Here is a 21,564-nt window from a genome sequence, read left to right on the forward strand (position 1 = left end):
GTCGGCGACTTGACGTATCGTCCTGCTCTGTTCACCCAGCCAGGCCTGCTAACCATTGCTTATCCATCTGCGACATGAGATCACTTTATGGAGGTGGTGATGGATCGTACCTCCTCTGCACATTCTGAGCCTAGTCCAAAGTGACAAGGAGGGTGCAAGGCACCAGTTCACCAGGAAATCATCATCCCCTTCAACATCAAGATCTCTTGGGAGAGTTGACCGGAGCGTTTGACCGATGATACTGGTTTCCTCGGCAATCCATAAACCCCTTCCAGTCTGCTCAGAACGGGAATGCCATTCGCATACACATTCCACTTGATGATACCCTCTTACAGAACTGGCCCTAGAACAGCCAAGCAACACACCGGATGAATGTTACGCTGGGACCCACTGACAAGGACCCGGAGGGCGAGGCATAGCGGAATTGTTGGAAAGCCCACATTAACACAAATGGGGCGAATAACTCGCCCATGGTCTAGAGCATCATGAACTCCACCGTGCTGTCTGGTTCAGTTGTAGAGACAGACGAGCGTGTGTTTCTTCTGTGCTTCGGGAACTGAGACAATGTGTCAAGTAAGGTAGGCGAGTCGGGACCGGATGGCCTAGGCCGTTCGTAGACCGAACTACGCAGGAAATCTAATATGGCAAGTGTAAGAAATGAGCCGCAGACTTAACCAAAAGGTTATCGACCATATTTACCGCTCCATAAGCCGGCTATACAGATTGGAAATCATGGCAGGCCATGCTTGTAGTTCTTCGGGTTGAGAGGTATCCATTGTTAACCGGTCGCCGGTTTCTAGAATTTTGTCTCCAGGAGTAGCACGAGGTTCAATACCGTTCTCTAGGTTTTTGCATTGGAGGGACGGCCCGGGGGATATTGCTTGGTCGGACGACGATGTTCATTGGTGAAGCAAAGGTATCAATGGAAAAAGCGTTTCAAGGGAACCTGTTGTCTGCACATCATATTACATTTGGCAGCGATACACCCCGTTTGAAACGGGACATTCAAGGGAATCAACAAAGGGTGCCTCCACGTAACTCTAGACAGGAAAGGGTATTCCAGCCCTGGGCTGACACAGGTACGCGGTAGCTGGCGTGTCTGGAAGTCGGGCAAGTCGTCAGCTATGCTAGAAGTACTGATGGCAGCAGCCGCGGGCGCCTGGGGATGGTCTCGTAGCCTCGATAGCTAGGTAGAGATATATAACCTTTAATGTGTGAAGAGCCTCAAGCCGTCAATACGAAGCCTGGTCTCGTCTTGTCCTTGTTACCTTCCTTGGTGAATAATTGGAGCTGTCTTCGAGGCTCACTATCCTCGTCAAAAATGGGTACCGATTGACAACTGACTCGCGGGATAGAAAGAGGCGTTAGATTCGGACGGATCTCGACAATTGGGACTGCGCACGTTTTAGCACGTACATATGGTGAATGCTGGACGTTATGGCAGCACTTGTGCATAGCCGGGCCACTTTTTGATTGTCCGCCACCATTTGCTTCCGGTTTGCAGAGAGGCTTGCTCGGCGCTGGGATGATTAGTACGGAATCGGGTTGAGATGGTTAGATAGGTAGCTACGATGGAAAAAGGAAAAGCAGACAGACGGGCGCTCAACATTAGGTTATGGAATACTGACCAACTCTCTGAAGCGCCATTGTTGAACACTAGTGTACATACGTCGGCAATGGAACTGAAGTATGTAGTATACAGTAGAGGCATCTGGTGCAGCAGACTGTGCAGCGGTTTTAAGGTCCTACTGTGGACCCCGATCCACAGGTTGCTGTGTCTCAATCTGGAATTCCTACTATCCATGTGAAAGCACGCTGATTCGGTGCGCTACTATGGAGCGTAATGGCCGGCACCCCCAGACATCGAGAAAAGCGGGCTTCGAGGACAATTGGATCCTCGATTCGTATACGTATACTTGCTTGTACCGAAGAGACCGTCGAGACTATGTACCGGAAGAAGTAGGTAACCTTACGTCTTGATGTTGTAAGCCACAGACATGGTGGCAACCAGAGCAGGTACCGCATCTCGTTTGCTTGCCTTGCGCGCACCCGTCCTGCCGTCATGAGGTGGACAACCTAAGGAGACAGGCAAATGTGAGGCACATCATATGCCGTGTTAGGTTCGGGGAGAAGGAGAGGTGGTTTCGGGGCAGGAGCGATCAGATACCTTCCCCTTCCTGCTACCCGCTTGTTGTTTGTGGTTGGAAGGTGTCGTGAAGGACTCAGGTTATCGGACTGGAACGCACTTATTTGATGGCTGCTTCTTCCCCATACCTTGCAGGATATCTGTGCGTATCTTAACCTCGATATACGACGACCTTTACAACCGGTTACTGGAAACCAATTGACTTTATATCAAAAACACCAGCACGGCATCCGCTACATAGGGCTTACATAAAAGCGACGGTACGTGCTCTTATAACAACAAGCTGTTTAGCTGTGCGACCCCTCTCCCCTCCTCTCTGCCTGCTTTCGACACATCTACTACTACGACACTCGTCAGACGAAAACCACTACGGTACCTACCGATGTATAACTATTCTTGTTGACTTTATTAGTTTTATTCTTTTTCTTTCTTTTTTCGTGTCGGGAGTTGGACTCTCGGCTGATACGTTGTAGCAAAGATTTCCGTGTCGTGCTACTTTTGTAGGTTGTCCTATCGTGTTAGACCGAGGGGAAGCTGAGGTGAAGAGTGCGGCGGCCGACTTGTGATGCGCATCAGAGTCATTGTTCCGTCGCCCCAGTACCTCCCATTTCTTGAAATCGATACCCAATACGGACTCAACGAAATACGCTCTACCCTCGCGCAAAACCCAAACGTCCTCTGCCTACCGGTATACTAACCATTCAAGTAAACAGTAAAAAGAAAAAAAGAAAAAACTGGGGGCTTGGTTTCCATCCCCGAGCGCGACGGTCATATCATTCGAACTATTTCGGACTGCGAATCCCCCACCACATTCCGCTCAGCGTCGATTTCCCAACTCGGTGGTGTAGGAGTACAGGAACGCCGCGACGCAAGTCGGCCTGATTTGGTCTCAACTGGTCAACGCCATTGATCTAGACGTACGACACGGTCACAACAAACCAGCAAAGAGGGAGTTGGAAACTTTGGCGCATCCTCGACGAGCCACTTGGTAGAGGTTGTGTAGAGGTAGTGTAGCATCACGCACATCCTCCGCCCCCCAGGCTACCTACCCACAGGGCACCGCACCCCTGGAAAAGTCAGTTGTGTTACCGTGTTAGCCTTCCAAGCGGAACGGCGACCGCTGCAACGGGCGGGGCGACCTCGCTTGTCAGATCCCACCACACCACTGCACCTTCGAGGTCCGTCCTGGTCAAGAGTCAGGTTCAACGTTGGAAAAAGAGCCCCAAGATCCCTTCACCGTCCATGGGTGAAGAATCACCATTCGCTCGACCATCTTCCGGCTTTTCTAATACCTTTTCCCACCACCACTTCAACCCGGTTCTCTCTTCTGGTTTTCGTTTGTTTCTCGGGACAACTCCCCTCGCATGCGAGTGCCGACTTTTCCTTCATTGATTGGCAGCATCACTTTGCCATCCTTCTTTCATTAATAATAATCACACGGTACAAGGCACGGCTTCACGCACCCCTGCTATTACGCCGTAACCAGGTTGCGGCCTAGTCTAGCGCACCCAGTACACTCACTGTACGACGCCATCCCTACCGCCCACCACCCCCCTCGACATCCGAGGCCCAGCACTGTTATCCACATTCGGTCGCTGCTAGTGCCTCCAGCCATGAAGCGCTCCCTGAAGTGGTTTAGTTCCAAAACCACCTCCAGCCCCAGTAACAGTCCCGAGCCTGCGGGGCCCTCCGTTGGGGCCGGTGGAAATAATAGTTATCGCGCATCGCCTTCCTCTGTTTCCGCAGCGTTCAGGAACCCATCGCCTTCCGACTCAACATCCGATTCACCCTCTTCCCTTCTTCACCCATCCTCGCCGTCGCCGTCCCCGACACCCCAACCGCTGACCCCCCGCGACTCCGTCTTTCCTCGATCCGATCTTTCGCCACCCACTGCCTCGAAACCCATTGACATTGCGGTCTCCCATCGTCGGTCCACTGCATCCATCTCACCGGCTGACCGCAATCCCATCACTTTCCCAACCCACGATCTCGACGATCTCGATATCAACTGGGACCAAGGCCCTTGCCTCGCCGACCTTGGTTTCGACCCTGACGTCGACATGACCGCCGGTCAACATTTCGACTCGGCCTTGAGCCGCAGTCGACAGGAATCCTTCCTAGGCACAGGCGCGAAACCCATCTCCATGGCAAACCCTAATCGCGACCACGTCAACCGCATCCGTCGCGAAAGTATGGCTGGCAGTCTTAGAGCAGGCAGTCTTATGGCGGGGAGTCTCATGGGTAACGGTATGAGTTGGGGTGGCATTTCTGTTGGAAGTTTTATTCGCGAAGAGTAAGTTGTTGCCGCCGTTCCCTGCACTCGGAGGTGCTTGTTTGTGTCCTTGGCGTGAGTCCGGGAGCAGAGTTCTTAGGGCATCCTGGAGCTGGATCGCCGCCGAGGACTGTCCGTCGGTTGTTAACACCGAAGCTGACCTGTTTTGATGTTGTTAGTATGATGATGACAGGCACTTCACCGTATTTAACGCACCAGTCTCCCTCGTTCCATTCTTCGTCGTATATCCCCAAACTCGAGGCCAACTTCATGCGCGATTTCACCTGCTGCGACAGGACTTGGCCGACTCTCCATGATCTCCTTCAACATTACGAGGAGAATCACCATGCCACCGCAGCACCCAACACCTCCAACCAGAATCTCAATACCTTTGGCACCAACCAAGGGAACGCACGCGGGACCGCCAGTCGTGCTACTCCAAATCCTGTAGCGAATAGAGCTCAGCCAGGAGCCCAGGCAATGAATGGATATCAAGGTCAGCGTCATTTGAGTGTTGCTGGCGCAGGAATGGGCCTTGGCGGTATCGGACAGATGATGCGGCAGCAACAAGTAGCTCCAGCTGTGTCGAAAATGTCCTCCATGTCACATATGAACGATGATATGGATACTGTCGGAGAGATGGAGCTTGACGAGACCGTGGGACCTATGGAGATGGACGATAATCAGCGGACAATCCAGCAAACTCGGCAATTGTTTGGGCAGCAGCAGCGTCCTCAACTACACCTCAACAGCTCTGGGCTTCCGCACCAGGCTTTGCGCACTTCTCAACCCCCAACTCCTGCTGCTGTCAGCTTTGGTTTCCAGAACAACCCGACCGTTTCGTCAGTCAACACGCCAACCCTGACAACACAAGGAGGCCTACCTCAGCGGGGACAGTTTGGTCAGGAAGATGACAATGGTGATGACATGTCCGGAATGCCTATGAAGATGAACATCGGCGGTGTGAATCTAAACGGCGGTCAGCTTGGAGGACTGGCGGGAAACTTGGCTTTCGGAGCTCTAGGCACGATTGATGATCCTGCAAAGAGGCTGTATAGCCCTGGTGGTACGACCCAGATGACGAGCCAGCAACGAGCGTTCGATGCCCAAATGCAGATGCAGCAGCAGTTGCAGCAGCATCTGGCGTCGATGAATCTCGATCTGAATCAGCTTGCTCCTGGTACAGACCCTGCTCTGCTTCTGCAGCAGATGACTGCGCTCATGATGCCGCCGACAGAAGAACACAAGCCTTTCCGCTGTCCCGTCATTGGATGCGAGAAGGCATACAAGAACCAGAATGGTCTGAAGTAAGTTTTCACCCCGACGTGTTTCTCCTTTGAAGTGCGATTTGTTTGCCCTTTGCAGAAATTTTCTTTGGTCGGCCACCAACGCCAATCAACCCCATACTTTCGCTTTCCCCAACTGCATTCCTTCCCCAAGTCCCACTAACAATCGAACCAGGTACCACAAGACCCACGGACATTCGACCCAGCAATTGCATGAGAACGGCGACGGCACCTTCTCGATCGTCAATCCGGAAACGAGCACGCCTTACCCTGGTACCCTGGGTATGGAGAAGGAGAAGCCCTTCAAATGCGACGTTTGCGGAAAGCGCTACAAGAACTTGAATGGTCTCAAATACGTAAGTCGATATCTACCTTTAGGTCATTGTCACATACACAGTGATGCTTACACAGTTTCAATGATAGCACAAGCAACATTCCCCCATGTGCGACCCTGAAATGAGAGCCCAGCACCAGAATTTGATCTCGACCATGATGTCCAACCCAGCTGCGCTCATCGCTTTCCAGCAAAACCTGCCCAACATCAACGAAGACGTCATGTTGTAGGACGAAAGCGCATTTGATAAGCAGTTGGACATGGCCAAGATCGACAAACGACCTTGCGTTGTCCCGGGTCGCAGTTCACGTGAAGCTTAATATACCCAGAGTCCTCGGCTTGACGTTGTGGGGCCACACGGCATCCGATCCAAGTCTTGGAAAGGTCTGATGGCGGAGCCCTGTGTCCGATTCCCGATCAACTGCCGTCTACTGTTGCGGCCGCCATACAAGTCACGCATCGGTTAACGAAAACGCCTCTCATCTCCGGTTTTCATGTTTGACTTCACTGTTGTGTTTTGGAGGGTCAGAAAAGTTCCATCTCGGGTTTACACTACACCTTTCAGTAGCAGCATTTTGCGTGGCGTTCTTTTTTCTTTTTCTTTTTTTCTTGTTTGTTTCCAATATTTGTCACGGTACATGAGAAGAGAGGAGTGTACAGAAAAAAAGAGTCAAGTGGTTTTCTATAGGCTTTGTATGGCTTTGGTGAAGGGAAGTACGTGTGGGGAAAAAAATGGATGTCTGGGAAAATGAGAAAAGTTTTAAAAGCTAGAGGGGAATATGGCAGCGAATGTCTGTATTCTTGGTCTCGGATCTGGAGGGAAAATGTAGCAAGTTGAAGAAGGCGAAGAATCTCACAAAGAAGAAGGGGGTTTTGCCGGCATATACCCCCTTATACCCAGGAGAGACGAAGAGAAGACGGGTGAAGGAACGAGAGAGAAAGACCATTATAGAGGTAGGATTTCATACACTGGTTCTCAGGTAGCGTTAGCGTCTTACCCGTTATCCGCTTTGATTTATTCATTAGAGATACCATTACCGGGAAAGACCTATTTTAGGTGCTAAACTAAGGATGCGAGCGGGATGGGATAGATAAACCCCTTGCGTCCAGGAAGGTTGCTTGCTTGCTTGCTTGCTTGCTTTACCTTGGTTGGGGAAGAGCCATATGTCGATGGAGCGTAACGCTACCAAGTAGAATCATCTCTAAATGCTCGGTCTTAAATTCTCAATTGAGAAGTCTAGACTAGGTGGGAGTACGCTAGTCTTTTTTTTTTTTTTTTTTTTTTAATTTAATTTTTTTTTTTTTTTTTTTTTACTTCTGCTACCTATTCGGTCTATCTCACATCATTATCGGTGTCGGTCGTGTTCCACGCTTCTAGAAAAAGAAGGGTTGTCGTTTCTTCGGGTAACCACTAGACTTAATCCGTCTTCAGCGGCAGAGCGGACGTGGCAGTGTTCTACAGTAGTAGATGGTTAGATATCGATAGACAAAGTTGACTGAGCCAAACAGTGTGGGACAAGCCATTCTTTTCACGGAACATCATAACGGCTGTTTTATCGGGAATTTCCTATTGAATGCGACAGCTTGCCTGTGTCTAATGTGTAGTGTACTTATGGAAAATTGAATGTGTTGCTTTACACTTAACAGTCCGCCTGCTAGTTGCAAAATGGATATCGCTTTGACTGTTGTCTGTGTTCGAGAAAAGTAGAGAAACAACATTGGTACGCTTGAAGTTGGTGTCTCAAAGGAATGAGAAATCAAATAGCCTTCATCAATGGCGTATGGCCATGCTGATGGCCAGTCTATAAACTTCCTTGTCTCCGTTTCTGACACAGGTTAAAATCGCATCCGAATTTGACATAAGAGAATCCCGTTAGAAGCAGAAGAAGGATGTACTGTAAGCACCTGGTTAACCTTCAAATGCTTTTGCTTATGGACTGTAAAACTGCAATGCGCTAACAAACGAAGCCACACCCTTCCAATACCCCTTTAATGCCAAGCACCAAGTCTAAACCTCAATCGTGAAATGGCTGATCTGCGAATAATAAGCATGGACAGCCAGCTCGAGAAGCCAGACGTCACCAAAGACCTCGGCACCATCAAACCCGCCAATGACCAGCAGGCGACTATCATAGAGTACCGCGCCGTGATATCCCCTGCCGCTGGGTGGTAGGCCGTAGACCCGCCTCTTGTCCCACGACATGGTCACAAGATTTAGGAGGAGGACCTCGTTGGAGTACTCGTTTCCGTCGTGGCCGCCAATAACGAAGAGATACGAGCCGACAATGGTCGCCGTGTGCGACAGCCGACGATACGTAATGGGGATCTGGACGGCCTTCCACACATGCGTGTCGACGTCGTAGACCCATACGTCATTGAAGCATTCACCGCCGTCGGAGCCACCGTAGATGATCAGCTTGGAGCCCACCATGTTGGCGGTGTGATAGCCGCGTGCCTTAGGGCGGATATCGCCGCCGCTAGTGGTCGTTCCTGATACTCGTGCCTCCGAGCCCTTCCCACCGCCGCTTCCGGCCCCGTTTCCTCCCGATGACGAAGATGACTGATCGTCTGGCCCCGGTGACCCCTCTGATATTAGTTTCCATGACATTTTGTTGATGTCGCTCACGTCAAGCCGCCATATGTCGTTGAGCGCGCGGACACCGTCGCCTCCGCCGAATACGTAGATGCCGTTCTTGTAGAGACAGGCTGTGTGTGCCCGCCGTTTTGAGGGGAAGTCCTTCCCGAGAATGAGGGGCTTAGACCACCGGAAGTTGACCGTGTCCAGCACGTAGACGTCGTTGTAGTAACTCGGTCCGTCGCCACCGCCAAAGACAATCAGCTTCTTGCCCACGGCGGTGCACGTCATGGCGCGCAGCGGCACTGGGATGTCGCCCACCACCTGGGGAGCTGACCAGTAGAAGGCGTCGGCGTCCAGCACATACAGCGAGTTAAAGCACGTCCGTGAGTCGCACCCGCCGAAGACGTAGACGTTGGACCCAATGAGCGTTGTGGTATGCGCACGCAGCGCCGTATGTGATGCCCCTGAGATAGGCGCCTTGCTCCAGTACATGCCGGATGATGGCGCCGGGGGCACGTCGGTGGCGGTTCGGGGATCTACCAGTGGCGGGAACGGAGCGTGGTGTATCATTTGGGCACCGGGTCGAGCGCCGCGCGTGCCGCTTGCACGAGCAACAGCCGAGGAGGTACCAGGACGGCCACTCGCGATGGCGGATGTGGACCGCATGCCGGCCGGACGCCTGGATGAGGCCTCCCTACCGCTGCCGGCAGACGAGTCCTTGCGTTCTCTTGTAGCCGCAGTGCCTATGGTTATCGTGGAAGAATGTGTGCTATCTCGATTGTCGGGTTGGGTAGTGCTCGGCTGCCTGTAGCCCGTCGAAGAGGGCGTCGGCGTAGCTGCTTTGTGGGGAGGGGCGGCGTGTGGATAGATGGGCTGGGAGACAGTCAAGGACGAAGCTGCGTTCGCCACTACATTTACAGCCGTTGAAAGCGAGCGCTGGCGAATAGACAGTTCTGAGGCCTTGGATACCTCTGAGGGTCTGCGCTGACGGTCTTGGATTTGGGTCCGGGTCGATAGCTGGCCGGGAGTGTGTGCCTGGGAGCGGGGGACGGGAGGGGCTCGAGCATGAAGCTCCTCGTCATCAAAGGCGGGCCCCCTGCCCTCGGTGGGAGTAGTGTTGGTGGGTGCGATCTTGCGGGAAGGCAGCATATTAGCGGTGTTCAGTGGCGGCTGCGGTATGGGCGGAGGCGGCCTATCCCGTCCTGCTCCTGCTCCTGCTGTTCTGGCCTGGTCAGCCATCGTGGATTTATATGCGCATGTCGCGGCGCAACAATTGAGCGAGTTCTCGGCGGATGAGGAGACGAAACCGCGATGTCGTGTGTTCGGTGTCCCCTATGTCCGTGTCGGTAGCGTGTCGGTAGCGTTTGGCCAATGCTCTGCGGCACAAGCTCAATTCGTCGATAAGGCGAGCGAGATCGGGGCGTAGTTGGCGATCAGGTACCGGGAGCGAAGGGACTTTGGTTGTGACGGTAGACGGGAAGTTGATGTTGGGTTGGTTGACAAGAGACAGCCAAGCAGGGCAGTGAGGAGGTGGTTCGGGGGTTGTTACTGTGATGCCCGTTTGCCCGTTGGAGACGGGGCTCAACCATACCGCAATTGGGCGGCCATGGAAGACCTCTCAGCCCTCCACACTGAAACTAAGGTACTGCGGCCCCTTGCATAAAAATGGTCACTGTGGGCGGGCGGGGTGCCATTTGACGGGCATTGGTTCGGGCAGTTCAGTGCCATGCAGTTTCCCATAGGTTATCCAGCTCTGCCGGATTCATACCTACCTAGGTACCCAGGGGCAGCTACCCACTTGCCGACGGGACGGGAGTTTCCCTTCTGATTCAGGACTAATTCCAAAGGCATGCCGAAGAAAGTTGGCTGAATGCGATCTCTGGTACCAGATCACTCATTTGCTTGTGCGTACTATGCTGTAAACCCTCGATCTAGTTCGTGATTATCTAACTGAGCCCCGTACTTTGGATGCATGGTTTGTATTTACTACACTACGGCACTGGTACATAGCCATCTGGAACCACAGCGGCCCGTGTCCAGTGTGGAGTGCCGGTCGATTGAGAGATCCGATGTAGAGTCCGGGCGAGATCTTGATCGGGCAATGTTGTCGCTCGGCACAGGCACGGTAGTGTATTGTTGATAGGCCGCATTGGAGATGATGCCTGGTCTGTGGGGTTACACACTGAACGGGACTTTGTGGACTCTCCAACAATATTGGGACTGTCCAGATCTGGAAGCTTCATTCAGCCCTATCAGACTAGCAACATGCTGCTAAGATTGCAACAGCTTACTGTGTTCGTTCAAACTTGATTCGACGGGCAAGCAGTAGACCATTGCCCAAACTCTCCCACGAGGTATTGAACCCAAACCAACCGAATTGCAAGCTGTGATTGGAGCCAACTCTATGAAAAAGCAGAGCAAATCTTCGACACTAAAAGCATCTAATGGGTCGCTAACCCCGCTGCGGGCCCCCCAGGGCAAATTCCAGGCTGCAGCGGCACGAGTGGGTACCTACCTGTCACGGTTTCCCGAGAACAGGCCCGGGGGTGCAACTGAGATGCAAATTTCACGTCCCGGCCGGCAAACCAACTTATGAAGTCTCACCCGATCCGGCACTCAACCTGACGACTTGCGCCGAACTGGGGTCTGGGTGTACACTTCCATTCTCAATATCACAATGGAGTCCCAAGAAACTGCAAAGCGCCCCATCGAGCCTAACGGTGCTGTTGCGGCTCAAGACGCCGAGCCAGCGACGAAGCGCGTGAAGCTGGACGATGCCCCCGTCCCCCAGGTACAAGAAGAGCCCTCGCAACCTCAGCCTCAGCCTCAAGCTCAACCTCAAACTGAAGATGAGAAGCCAACGGAACAACGGCAAGATGACAGGGACAAGCGAAGGGGCATTGCTCCCATCAAGAAAGAGTAAGTGGTTACTACTTTATTCCCTGTTCATCATCGCCTCTTTTCATACAAGCTTACTTGTCTTAGGTATCTCGTTGTGCCCCCAAGTCAAGTCGCCAAAACTGCCGAGGTAGTTGATGATGATGCTGCCGAGGGAAGGACTGCTCCTGATGCTGAGGCAGCTACCGGAAAGGACGGAAAGAAGAAGAGGCCAAAGGGTCAGAACAAGGAGCGTGAATTCGGAATCTTTGCCGATGCTCAGCGCCTGTGCAACTCTGTTGCGTGGACGCCCGAGTTTTCCCCTCGGCATTGTAAGCACGGTGAACGCTGCAACGCTCTTCACGACATCCGCAAGTACCTGAAGGAGGGCCGCCGCCCTGACCTCAACGTCTTTGGAGGCAAATGCCCCGTTTGGGAGACCCATGGCAAGTGTTCATCCGGTTGGCGCTGCCTTTTCGTTGAAAGTCACATGAAGGAGATTGAGCACGAGGATGGCCGGAAGGAGTTGGTTCTCACCGAGGACCTTACCAAGATAAAGCCCGAGGCTGCCTCTTTAGTACCGCCTGAGGAGGAGTCGATGGATGCCAGGGCCGGTGTGTATAACGTTGTCGCCCCGGCTGTTAAGCTCGCCCTATCGCGAAAAAAGATTCAGCACGAAAAGTCCGACCAGTACCTGAAATGGATGGCCAAGGACTCCGAGCTTGCCCGCATTCACTACCACAAACAGAAAGACGACGACGACGTAGCCAAGGACTATGCGGCCCAATACGTCGAGCCCCCCCTTAAGCCCTCAGAAAAGCGAAGGATCTACTTTGGGCGCGAGACCCCCGTGCTCGCTCCTTTGACCACCCAAGGCAACCTACCTTTCCGCCGTCTCTGCGTCGAGCTGGGCGCCGAAATCACCTACTCGGAAATGGCCCTGGGCCTCCCTCTTCTTCAAGGTCAAAAGGCCGACTGGACCTTGATGCGCGCCCACGAAAGCGAAATCACTCCTCCGCGCTACACCCCGACTGGCATCGTCGACCCAGCGTACGACAACTCCAAGGATCTCAAGTTTGGCGTCCAAATCACCGCCCACGCTCCCTGGATCGCCATTAAGTCGGCTGAGACCCTCGCCCGCTACCTCCCCCACCTCCGCGTCATCGATCTCAACTGCGGCTGTCCCATCGACATGGTCTACAAGTCCGGCGCCGGCTCCGCTCTCCTCGACGCCCCGTCCAAGCTCGAGCGCATGATCCGCGGCATGAACACCGTCTCAGGCGACGTGCCCGTGACCGCCAAGATCCGCATGGGCGTCCGCGACAACCACCAGACGGCCCAAAAATTAGTCGAACGCCTCGCGCTCGGCGCCCCAGACATCCGCGCTGTCTCCGGTGCCCCGGGTTGTGCGGCCGTGACACTGCACGGCCGCACGCGCCAGCAGCGGTACACCAAAGCGGCGGACTGGAGCTACATCGCCGAATGCGCGGCGCTGGTCAAGTCGTTCAACGAGAAGGCCGATTCGCTTCAGGACACGATCCGAGAGGCCGACGAGCGCAGCTTGCCCAACGGCGGACGCATGTACTTTGTCGGCAATGGCGACTGCTACTCGCACGTGGATTACTTTAACCACGTGGACAACGCCAAGGTGGACTCGGTCATGGTCGGCCGCGGCGCAATCATCAAGCCGTGGATCTTTGAGGAGATCAGCGCGGGCCAGTACTTGGATAAGTCGGCCACGGAGCGGCTGGCGTATGTGGAGAAGTTTGCAAAGTACGGCATGGAGGCGTGGGGATCCGATGAGCTGGGCTTGAACTACACCCGTCGCTTCTTGCTGGAGTTCTTGAGCTTCTTCCATCGTTATGTGCCGATTGGCTTGCTCGAGTACTTGCCCCCTGCCATGAACGATCGGCCGCCGGCGTACAAGGGCCGGAACGAGCTGGAGACGTTGTTGGCTAGTAAGAATTATCTGGATTGGATCAAGATCAGGTTAGTGTCTCGCTTTTCTCGTGCTCTCTGCTTCAATGGTTGAAGATTATGTTTCCCGGGATTTACTGACAGTGTCTGAAATAACACAGTGAAATGTTCCTCGGCCCCGCTCCCCCCAACTTCAAGTTCCAGCCCAAGCACAAGTCCAACGCGTATGAGAACATTGAGGCCGAAGGTTAAGTCAACGATATCACCACCGGTTAATCAGGAAAAGGGTACAAAAGAGGTATAGATAAGAAGGCTTTCAGGAACAGAAGATTCATGCCGGATCACGAGTAACGTTGGTGATCTGGAAAAAATGAGAAAAAAGGATTTTTCATATATAAAAAAAAAGAAGAAAAATGCGCCTTGATAGAAGGACTTTGAGCTCTTGTTGTACCCCTAAAACACGCGAATGGAGACATCATCACAACGGTTCGCTGCGATAGACACTGGGTTGGTTCTTATGTCCATACACGAAGCGAGTTGTACGTCTATACAGCTTACTCTGTAAAGGGATGACCATCTCTGCAAGGAGGTGTTTCGTACTCTGGACATCATGGTCATCGATTGCTCACTTGTACAGAAAACTTTACCTGTGCAAGCCGAACATTGAGAATAGGGGCAACTGTGTTAGCGTCAGATCATTCTGGCTTCATGATCCGATCTGGATGGACGTCATGTATAAAAATCCGTGCCTATTCCATCTATTGTAAACGGGTTTCTCCGTTGTTCTTCATTATCTTACCGTACATTCCTCTAAGTTAAAAACGCCCGCAGCATAAAGTCTGGTTCGGCGATTACTAAAATGAAAAATTGAGGTATTCACCCCTCTTTCGAATGAACCACGAAAACAAATGACTTGTGGAAGCCAAAGTAATCAGTGCATGGGAAAGAAAAAAAAAAAGAAAGAAGAAAAAAAAATAAAAAAAAATAAAAAAAAAAGAGAAGCAGGCTAACAATCCAAATGTTGTTACATGGTACATCCACGTGTGTTGCGTGGTTGGGAATCAATTTGTGAATATCTTCACCGTGTTGATCGTTATACAATTGTACCGGGCTATCTTCATTTGCCACACCAGTACATTGACCGAAAGGCAATGCAGAATCAAATTTTGCTCAGAGTTGCGCCTGAAAAAGTGGTAGAAAAACGTTTCTAATTCTGGTGAGTATTACTTCACTTTCGACTGATTTTGGTTGCGTCAGTCACACTTTTACGTGTTGTGGCACCAAGCGCATCGTTGAAGATGCGAGACACGATGAATGAGTGGTCATTAACAATTAATTTCATGCCTCTACTAAATACTGTGTGTGTATCATACATGTCTGATTAAGGAACGTTCTACGAATTGTAATGTTCACGTATTTGCCGATTCTTTCCATCTTTTCCTTTTCTTCTTAAAAACAAAATTAGCTAGAAGAAAAAGAAAAGACAAAAAAAAGAGAAGGAGACGATAACGAAAGAAGACGTACATACGATACGGTTAGGATATATCCGAAAACAAAATATTCGCTACAAGGTATACGACTGAACAACCGACTCAAGCAGACAAACACCCCTTTGTCTGTGTACTAGGCTAATTAGCCACGCTTCCCATCCCTGTGTCATCGGTGTGGTCACCGCCTCACATCGCCTATCACCTCCCTTCATCCCCCCTTTCGATTTCACACCTCGTGCGTCCATGTCTTTCAGCGTTCGCCGCTTCCGCTTACTCCATCCATCCATCCATTCATCCATTTACCATGGCCGTCCTCCGTGTCTACATCTCCCTTTTGGCTCGCTCGGGTATTGACTTCTGGTGAAAAGACGTCTACCCACGCAATAATCGTGTCATGCAGGTGTATAAAGATGTGAGAGTGTTTGTCATTCTCTTAATAATGATAATGCCGTAACTGACCGTTGTGGGCATGCATGCTTGTTTGGTGACGTCCTACACCCTTCCGACGAGTTCCAAAACTTCCGGAAATGCTCCGACTGATTATCTCACCGCGCTCTCCTGTGCCTCTACGTAGCTGCTTGATGATTTTTCCTGGCAGGAAAGTGTGGTCATTTCCACCAGGCTGGGCGAGTCCGAATTAAGGAGGATCCGAGTTTGATTTGATTTGCTGTTGTGTTTGATTGTTGTGTTGGGGGGAGGAAAGCCGATTAGCTGGCCATTGGGTGGGCCACTCCCAGGAGGCCGGCGCTTTGCACATGGTAGATCCAGAGCTCGCACGATCAGGCGTGTATTAAGAGAATGAGACCGAGTGTCGAAGCCGAGAAGAGCGTGGCATTAACCGCGACGTCTCGATGTGCATTTTGCTGAGATCATTCCGCCTGCGTTCCTTGCCTCTCTAAGAAAAGAACTGCGACTTCTGGAAGCTCTCGACGCTAATATCGCTAGCCTTGGCCGCTGGTAGGGCCGGAACCAGCACTTTCTTATCCGCGTCGCTGAGGATGCTGCTCAGCGAGTTGGCCCTCGTGTCGCCGTCAATGCTGATGGATGGGGCCCCAGAAATGGCTGCAACGGGCTGACCCGGCTTCTTAAGTACCTCGAGGAAGGTGGCCGGTAGATAGCCAATTCTTCCGTCGCGGGCGCGACACTTCCACCACTCGCTAGGCTGGCCGAGAGGATCGCTCTTGCTGAGAACGGCAACCAGATCACCCTTGTGAACTTCAAGGTCTACGCCCGGGACGATCTCGCCATTCCCCTGCGTGGCGGGCGAGAAGTCGTACAGGACGCGGCAGAACTCGAGCTTGGTCGGGTCGATGGTTTGTTGTTGCGCGACAACGAGCTGGCGCTTCTTTTCCTCTTCCTCAGCGTTAGAGGCCAGCGACTTGATCACCCTGCTCATCACGTAGGGCAGACCGAAGGCAGCGAGAACGAAGAAGATGAGGGGCTTTCGGCTGGGCTTGGGCATGGCACCGGCGGCACCACCGGCAGCCGCTGCAGCACCGCCCTTCCCGCGTCCATCAAACATGGCAAAAGAGGCTGGATTGAGGCTGGAGACATCGGCTGGTAGAGGCTTGCCGGTGATCTTGGCGAACACTGTCCTAATCCAGCGCATAATAGTGAAGATGCCCAGAATGGAGCCTAGTGTCTGGCGAAGGTTGCCAAACTGCTCTGCGACAGCAACCATGGCTGAGCTGATGTTAGTAAATCAGTTGCGCCTGACATGTGGGATGATGTAACCTACCAAAGAAACTTGAGTGTGTCGCCATATAGGTGCTCTCAAGCATTTGTGCAAAACCTCCGAATGCGCCGACAATGCCTTCCAGCATCTGGAATGTGGCCATCGTGCTCATGTTGAAGCGGTTGGTCAAACTTTCCGGGTTGTTGGGATCGCCCGGCATGCCACCCATACCTCCTCCATACATGCCGCCGCCGCCGTACATGCCACCGCCGTACATCGACCCGCCGTAACCGCCGTACATTGAACTGCCATATCCGCCCATACCCCCATACCTGGAATAGGGGCTGGAATAGGGCGACGAGTATGCCGAGCCGTATGAAGAGCCGTATGTTGTGCCGTACGAGCCTACGCCGACCCCGTATGGTGATGTACCCATCGCGCCCATTGGTCTGCTGTAGTTGGCGGCATTTTGGTTGACGGAGGCGGTCAGACTGGCAGGTCTCGCGGGGATGGCCGGGGTTGAGCCTGATGTTGTTGTTGTCGTGTTTGACTCTGGTGATGGCGTCGCGGCCGAAGAGGCTGCTGGTGCGGGCGCTGTGTCATTGCGAATTCAATGTCAGTGCCCTGCTTGTCGGGCGCACATGGAATGGTGAACGGGAAAGAAACATACCCGATGCGCCAGACGTCGCGCCTTGTCTTTCCCACGGTTTCGGAGGGGATGCCATGGCGATTGTGTGTGGATTATCTGATCCTCCGCCGTTGATGGCCGGTGGTAGTGCTCGAGGAATGACTTCGATGGACCGGTAAAGGGAGAAGACGAAAACAAGGGGGGTTTACTGGTGGCCGCCTAGTTAGGGATGGTCCAGTCGTCAGTCTTAAGCGATGGGACAGAATGCGTGCGATGCGACAAGCGTCAGGACCGCTGCACTTTGCTGCTGGGAGCTGGCTGGGCGCCTGGGCTGGCAAAGAGTTGCCGCGGTGGCGAGGGCGCTGGGCTTAGCTGGGGATCCCGATTTGGCGGCTTCCTCGTGTAGATTTGTTCAGGGAAGGGGAGCGCGAGAGAGTGTATGTGAGTAGATCAAAGCCAATAAGTAAAGTCAGCGGGCGTGGCATCAGAGGATAGTTTGTCGTAGTCTTATTCTCGACTTCTTTTTGGGCCCTTCGGGTATAAAAATGTCGACTTTTCCTAGACCACTATGGGGAGGGGATCGAGCATTGACAGGAGGGGACGATGTCGTAGCAGCGGAAAGGTGGAGAACGTCAGTCCGGGAGCGACCACTCCTGTTGCTTTTATCGCTTTCGGACGGCTTGTGAACCTCGGCAACATTTCAGCGGGTTACACTGTCTGCATGGAGACTTTATGTACACTATGTAGGTACCTGACCATGCTGGGCATCGTGCTCGTCTTTTCCGACTCTGCAGTCTGCACTCCACGAACATCAGCATGATGTAAGCTGTAATAAAGGAAAACGTGGATGTACGCAGTATAATCGTTCTTTAACATGGTGGATTGAGAAATGCTTGCACGTCAACGTACCAAGCTCGCCAACTTCCAAGTTCGGGGGGTGCGGTATATCAATGATTCTGGCAGGTTGCAACCAAGGTCGGTTGTTTTGTAATCGCTCGATGCTGTTCTCTTTCAAGACCTAATCAACAAGCCAACCTCAAATTCAGATCAGTGCGTATGAATATCCGAATAATAGATCGGATTGCCAATATAGACACTACTAGCCGTAGGACAGAAAGGAGAAACGACCAGTCTTACATGCACGCTAACAATAAATACCCGTCAATTACGCCAACGCCTTTGCAATGCTTCTGTGGAATAGTAAGCATCTTTCCCCAGTCCTTTGAGTTTTCCTGAATGCCTCCTTACTAAAGGATGGCCGAGAAGCTCATCGCATGAAAAGCCAAGTCTGCCCAACCTATCCTATCCATCACATCGGTCATACCTCAACCCAAAGTACTGACAAGGGACCTAACACGTCTAGCGGGCCTGCGACCCCTTCAGTGCCGATGCCCATCGTGCTAAGGGCCCGCCCTCTTGTCCAACTAGCCACTCTTTCCAGTCCGTGCTTGTGTATGGAACAAATCTAATGATGAGGAGAATAACGGCGAGGTGAAAAGATATCCTCTGCCATGACAGAAAGCGGAACCTAGCTGTTCATGACATCTCCATGCCCTCGTCTTCATCAAGCTCGCTTTCAAGCACTTGCGTATGGTTGCTACTAATGCTCCCCTTACGCCGTGACGCGCCAGACCCTCCGTCGTGGTAACGACCATCGATCCCCACCATCAAATCAAGCTCGTCACCGCCAACCACACGGCCTTCCATATCAACTTCCTGCGAGAGCTCCACCAGAGCCGCCCGAGGAAGCCTCTGGAAACCGAGCGTGCGTACAACCCTGCCCCAGTGCGTCATACAGAAGGTGGCAGCCCGTTTCCGCAGCCACTCTTCATTCGCCATGCCGGCGCAGTACCAGATGATACATGCGTGATCTACGTCAAGCTCCTTCGCCAATCTATTTACGCAAAGGAGGCGAAGATGTGGAATGTTGTAGATATTGGACATGACAAGAAGGCCGGCCACGTCTGACAGGTCGGCCGTGATGCTCTCGTCCTCTTCAGATCCCGGGTCGATACGGTCCGTATATAGATAGTATAAGAATGCCTTGACAACACTGTAGGGCTCAGGGATATGCATCTTCTTCGTGTGAAATTCGGCCATTTGGCTCGACCATAGGCGTGCAAAGTGTGGCCAGCGTGCCTGAAGAATCAGTCGATGAACGTGAATTGGCGGAGACGTGGGCGCATCCGGCGACAGCCAGGTCTGATCACCGTCCATCGCGTCGGAAGTGTGAACGAGCGCAGAGCCTATGATCTCGTCCTCATCGTATTCGCGAGAAAGAGCTGTGACAATGAAATCCGTGCCACTTCCGGTCTCGGGAGGCTGGTCGAAGAGTTTAGCGAGATCACATCCTAGCCCTTTGGACGGCTGTTCGATATGACGCGCTCGAGAAGATGGCCGTGTGAAGTCCGCGCGTGGTTCAGGGGCAAAATTGTTTCCCAAGAACCCGTACCGGCGCAGATCAATTTCCATGATATCGGACAAGTACTCCTCGAGGCCAGTACCTCCATGATCCAGTACATTCGGCTCCGTGGGACACCCAAGTAGCCAGGCCTTGGTGCCATCTTCGTTCATGGTGCAATAGTGCCAGCGATATCCGGGCTTGAATATCTCCCGGCCGTCGGCCAACTTCTGCCATCGGAGAGACCCCAGATCGAGAGCAGACAAGGAACATTCCTTGGACGAAATTGTCGCCGCTGGCGTAACAAAGTCCAGAAGGGTACCTGACGAGTAGACATGGAAATGAATACCCTGTCCCTGCGATGGCACGTTCGGACCGTTGACAAACTTGAGAGCCGAAACAGCACCGGGTGCAGGAGGCGCGTACGTCTTGAGATGGAACGACGGAGGGTTGACTTGCGCAGTCCTCGAGTTTGCGGCATACCCAGACGACCCGACAATCGGAGATTGTGCTGCAGGGTAGGAGGGCCTTGGCGAAATGGCGCTTCGAGCCATACCGGAGCGGTCCATCGAGCCAATCTGCGGGGGTGAATCGAATGCCGGACTCCCCTTGAGATCTAGCCACCAGATGTCGCTAACCTTGTCCATCTCCTCGCTGAGACCCCCGAATACCCATACCCTTTCACCCCATATATATGCTGAATGATCGAACCGGCCCACAAAACGCCAGGATCTTGACCAAGTGAACGTCTTCAGGTCCAAGTAGCAGATGTCGTCGAGAACGTAGTTGTCGTGACCCGTAATCCCGCCAATGATAAAAAGCTTGTCTTGGTGTAGAACGGCCGCATGTCTTGCGCGACCTTTGGGAATTGGTCCTGTCACTTGTGGCTGGGTCCAGTGTGCGGTTTTGAGATCGAAGATTATGAGGTCGGATAGATAGGTTCTGTGTTCGTTTTCGCCACCAAACACCAAGAGTTTGTCTCCCTTATACAGGGTCGCAGTATGGCCTACCGAAGAGATAAGTCAACTAGGTTCAAGAAGAGGAGAAACAGCAAGATATAGAAGACATTATGGGACTAAGTAACACTAACCCATTCGAACACCGGGAATGTCGCCATAGTTGTCAACTAGGCTCCATTGATGACTGACCAGGTCCAGTCTCAGCACATGATTGTAGACCTCGTCTGTGTATTGATCGAAACCGCCGAAAGCGTAGATTTGGTTGTTGCCGCAGTAGGTGACGGATGCGTTGACAAGACAGGCAGGACGCTGTCCGAGAGTCCGTGTAACTTTGGGACGGTACCCATCACCACGGTTTTTGAAGGGAGAGTTTGGCATAATGTAGGTATTGTTGGAAGAGGCAGCCGAGGCTGGTGTGAGAGTTGAAGTCGTCATGGACGAGGAGGGGATCGAAGGTTGTCCAGCGCCGGACATGACTGGGGTTGGTCCTCCAAAGATGGAGGGAGAGTGTCCTGCGGGCGTCGAAGGGTGCGCCATAGCTGCGGATTCCTTGGCACCTGTCGGCCTGTTGCCTGTCTTGGAGGTTGATTATCTGACGGATGCTTTCGTGGACCGTCGCGCTTTTCAAGCATGGAGCATGAAGCGTGAAGCGTTTGATTGTCGCAGTTGACCTAATCCCACATGCTAAGTATGGCGCCCAAAAGTTGGCTTGGTCGTTTCGTCCTTGGAGCAGTCGAAAGGTCGAGAAACGGCGACACTGGTCTCGTGACTAATGGCAGGGTAATACCTATTCGTTAAAAATGAATATGAATCGCAGGCAGGCGAGGTTGTGTGGTGTTCATTCAGTTCAATCGATCCATGCTGGCCGGCTCGTGCTTGTCGTCGACGACAGGATCATGCGCAGGGTAGCGCAACGCGGCAATCAGGAAACGGAACTGAACTCCACCGTGGTCCTTCTGGAGGACGGGACGACCTGGAGCGAGCGGGCCTGGCACGGGCAG

The 21,564-nt window shown here is 52.7% G+C and overlaps 6 protein-coding genes across 6 annotated transcripts; 2 read left to right on the top strand and 4 right to left on the bottom strand.

Moving 5' to 3' along the window:
• Window positions 1-3,759: 3,759 nt before the first annotated feature.
• NEUTE1DRAFT_126435 (uncharacterized protein) lies at window positions 3,760-6,268 on the top strand (the record flags this gene model as incomplete). Its single annotated transcript, XM_009858359.1, has 4 exons — window positions 3,760-4,439; window positions 4,598-5,725; window positions 5,880-6,060; window positions 6,128-6,268. 4 exons carry the CDS (start codon window positions 3,760-3,762, stop codon window positions 6,266-6,268), a joined length of 2,130 nt encoding a protein of 709 aa, XP_009856661.1.
• A 537-nt stretch (window positions 6,269-6,805) lies between these two features.
• On the bottom strand, window positions 6,806-6,985 carry NEUTE1DRAFT_105986 (uncharacterized protein; the record flags this gene model as incomplete). The annotated part of the gene is made up of 1 exon (XM_009858360.1): window positions 6,806-6,985. One exon carries the CDS (start codon window positions 6,983-6,985, stop codon window positions 6,806-6,808), a length of 180 nt encoding a protein of 59 aa, XP_009856662.1.
• Window positions 6,986-8,046: 1,061 nt separating this feature from the next.
• NEUTE1DRAFT_91963 (uncharacterized protein) lies at window positions 8,047-9,817 on the bottom strand (the record flags this gene model as incomplete). The annotated part of the gene is made up of 2 exons (XM_009858361.1): window positions 8,047-8,515; window positions 8,600-9,817. 2 exons carry the CDS (start codon window positions 9,763-9,765, stop codon window positions 8,047-8,049), a joined length of 1,635 nt encoding a protein of 544 aa, XP_009856663.1.
• Window positions 9,818-11,293: 1,476 nt separating this feature from the next.
• Window positions 11,294-13,662, top strand: NEUTE1DRAFT_126438 (uncharacterized protein; the record flags this gene model as incomplete). Its single annotated transcript, XM_009858362.1, has 3 exons — window positions 11,294-11,535; window positions 11,602-13,482; window positions 13,572-13,662. The coding sequence occupies 3 exons, from the start codon at window positions 11,294-11,296 to the stop codon at window positions 13,660-13,662; spliced, it is 2,214 nt and encodes a 737-aa protein (XP_009856664.1).
• Window positions 13,663-14,841: 1,179 nt separating this feature from the next.
• NEUTE1DRAFT_119044 (uncharacterized protein) lies at window positions 14,842-16,582 on the bottom strand (the record flags this gene model as incomplete). The annotated part of the gene is made up of 2 exons (XM_009858363.1): window positions 14,842-14,858; window positions 14,935-16,582. A coding segment is annotated over one exon (787 nt), but the record flags the coding sequence as incomplete, so codon positions are not given.
• Window positions 16,583-18,739: 2,157 nt separating this feature from the next.
• Window positions 18,740-21,037, bottom strand: NEUTE1DRAFT_54394 (uncharacterized protein; the record flags this gene model as incomplete). Its single annotated transcript, XM_009858364.1, has 2 exons — window positions 18,740-20,610; window positions 20,695-21,037. 2 exons carry the CDS (start codon window positions 21,035-21,037, stop codon window positions 18,740-18,742), a joined length of 2,214 nt encoding a protein of 737 aa, XP_009856666.1.
• Between the last annotated feature and the right edge of the window lie 527 nt (window positions 21,038-21,564).

Source organism: Neurospora tetrasperma, assembly GCF_000213175.1.
Source record: "Neurospora tetrasperma FGSC 2508 unplaced genomic scaffold NEUTE1scaffold_81, whole genome shotgun sequence".
In the NCBI taxonomy this organism is placed as follows: Eukaryota; Fungi; Ascomycota; class Sordariomycetes; order Sordariales; family Sordariaceae; genus Neurospora; species Neurospora tetrasperma.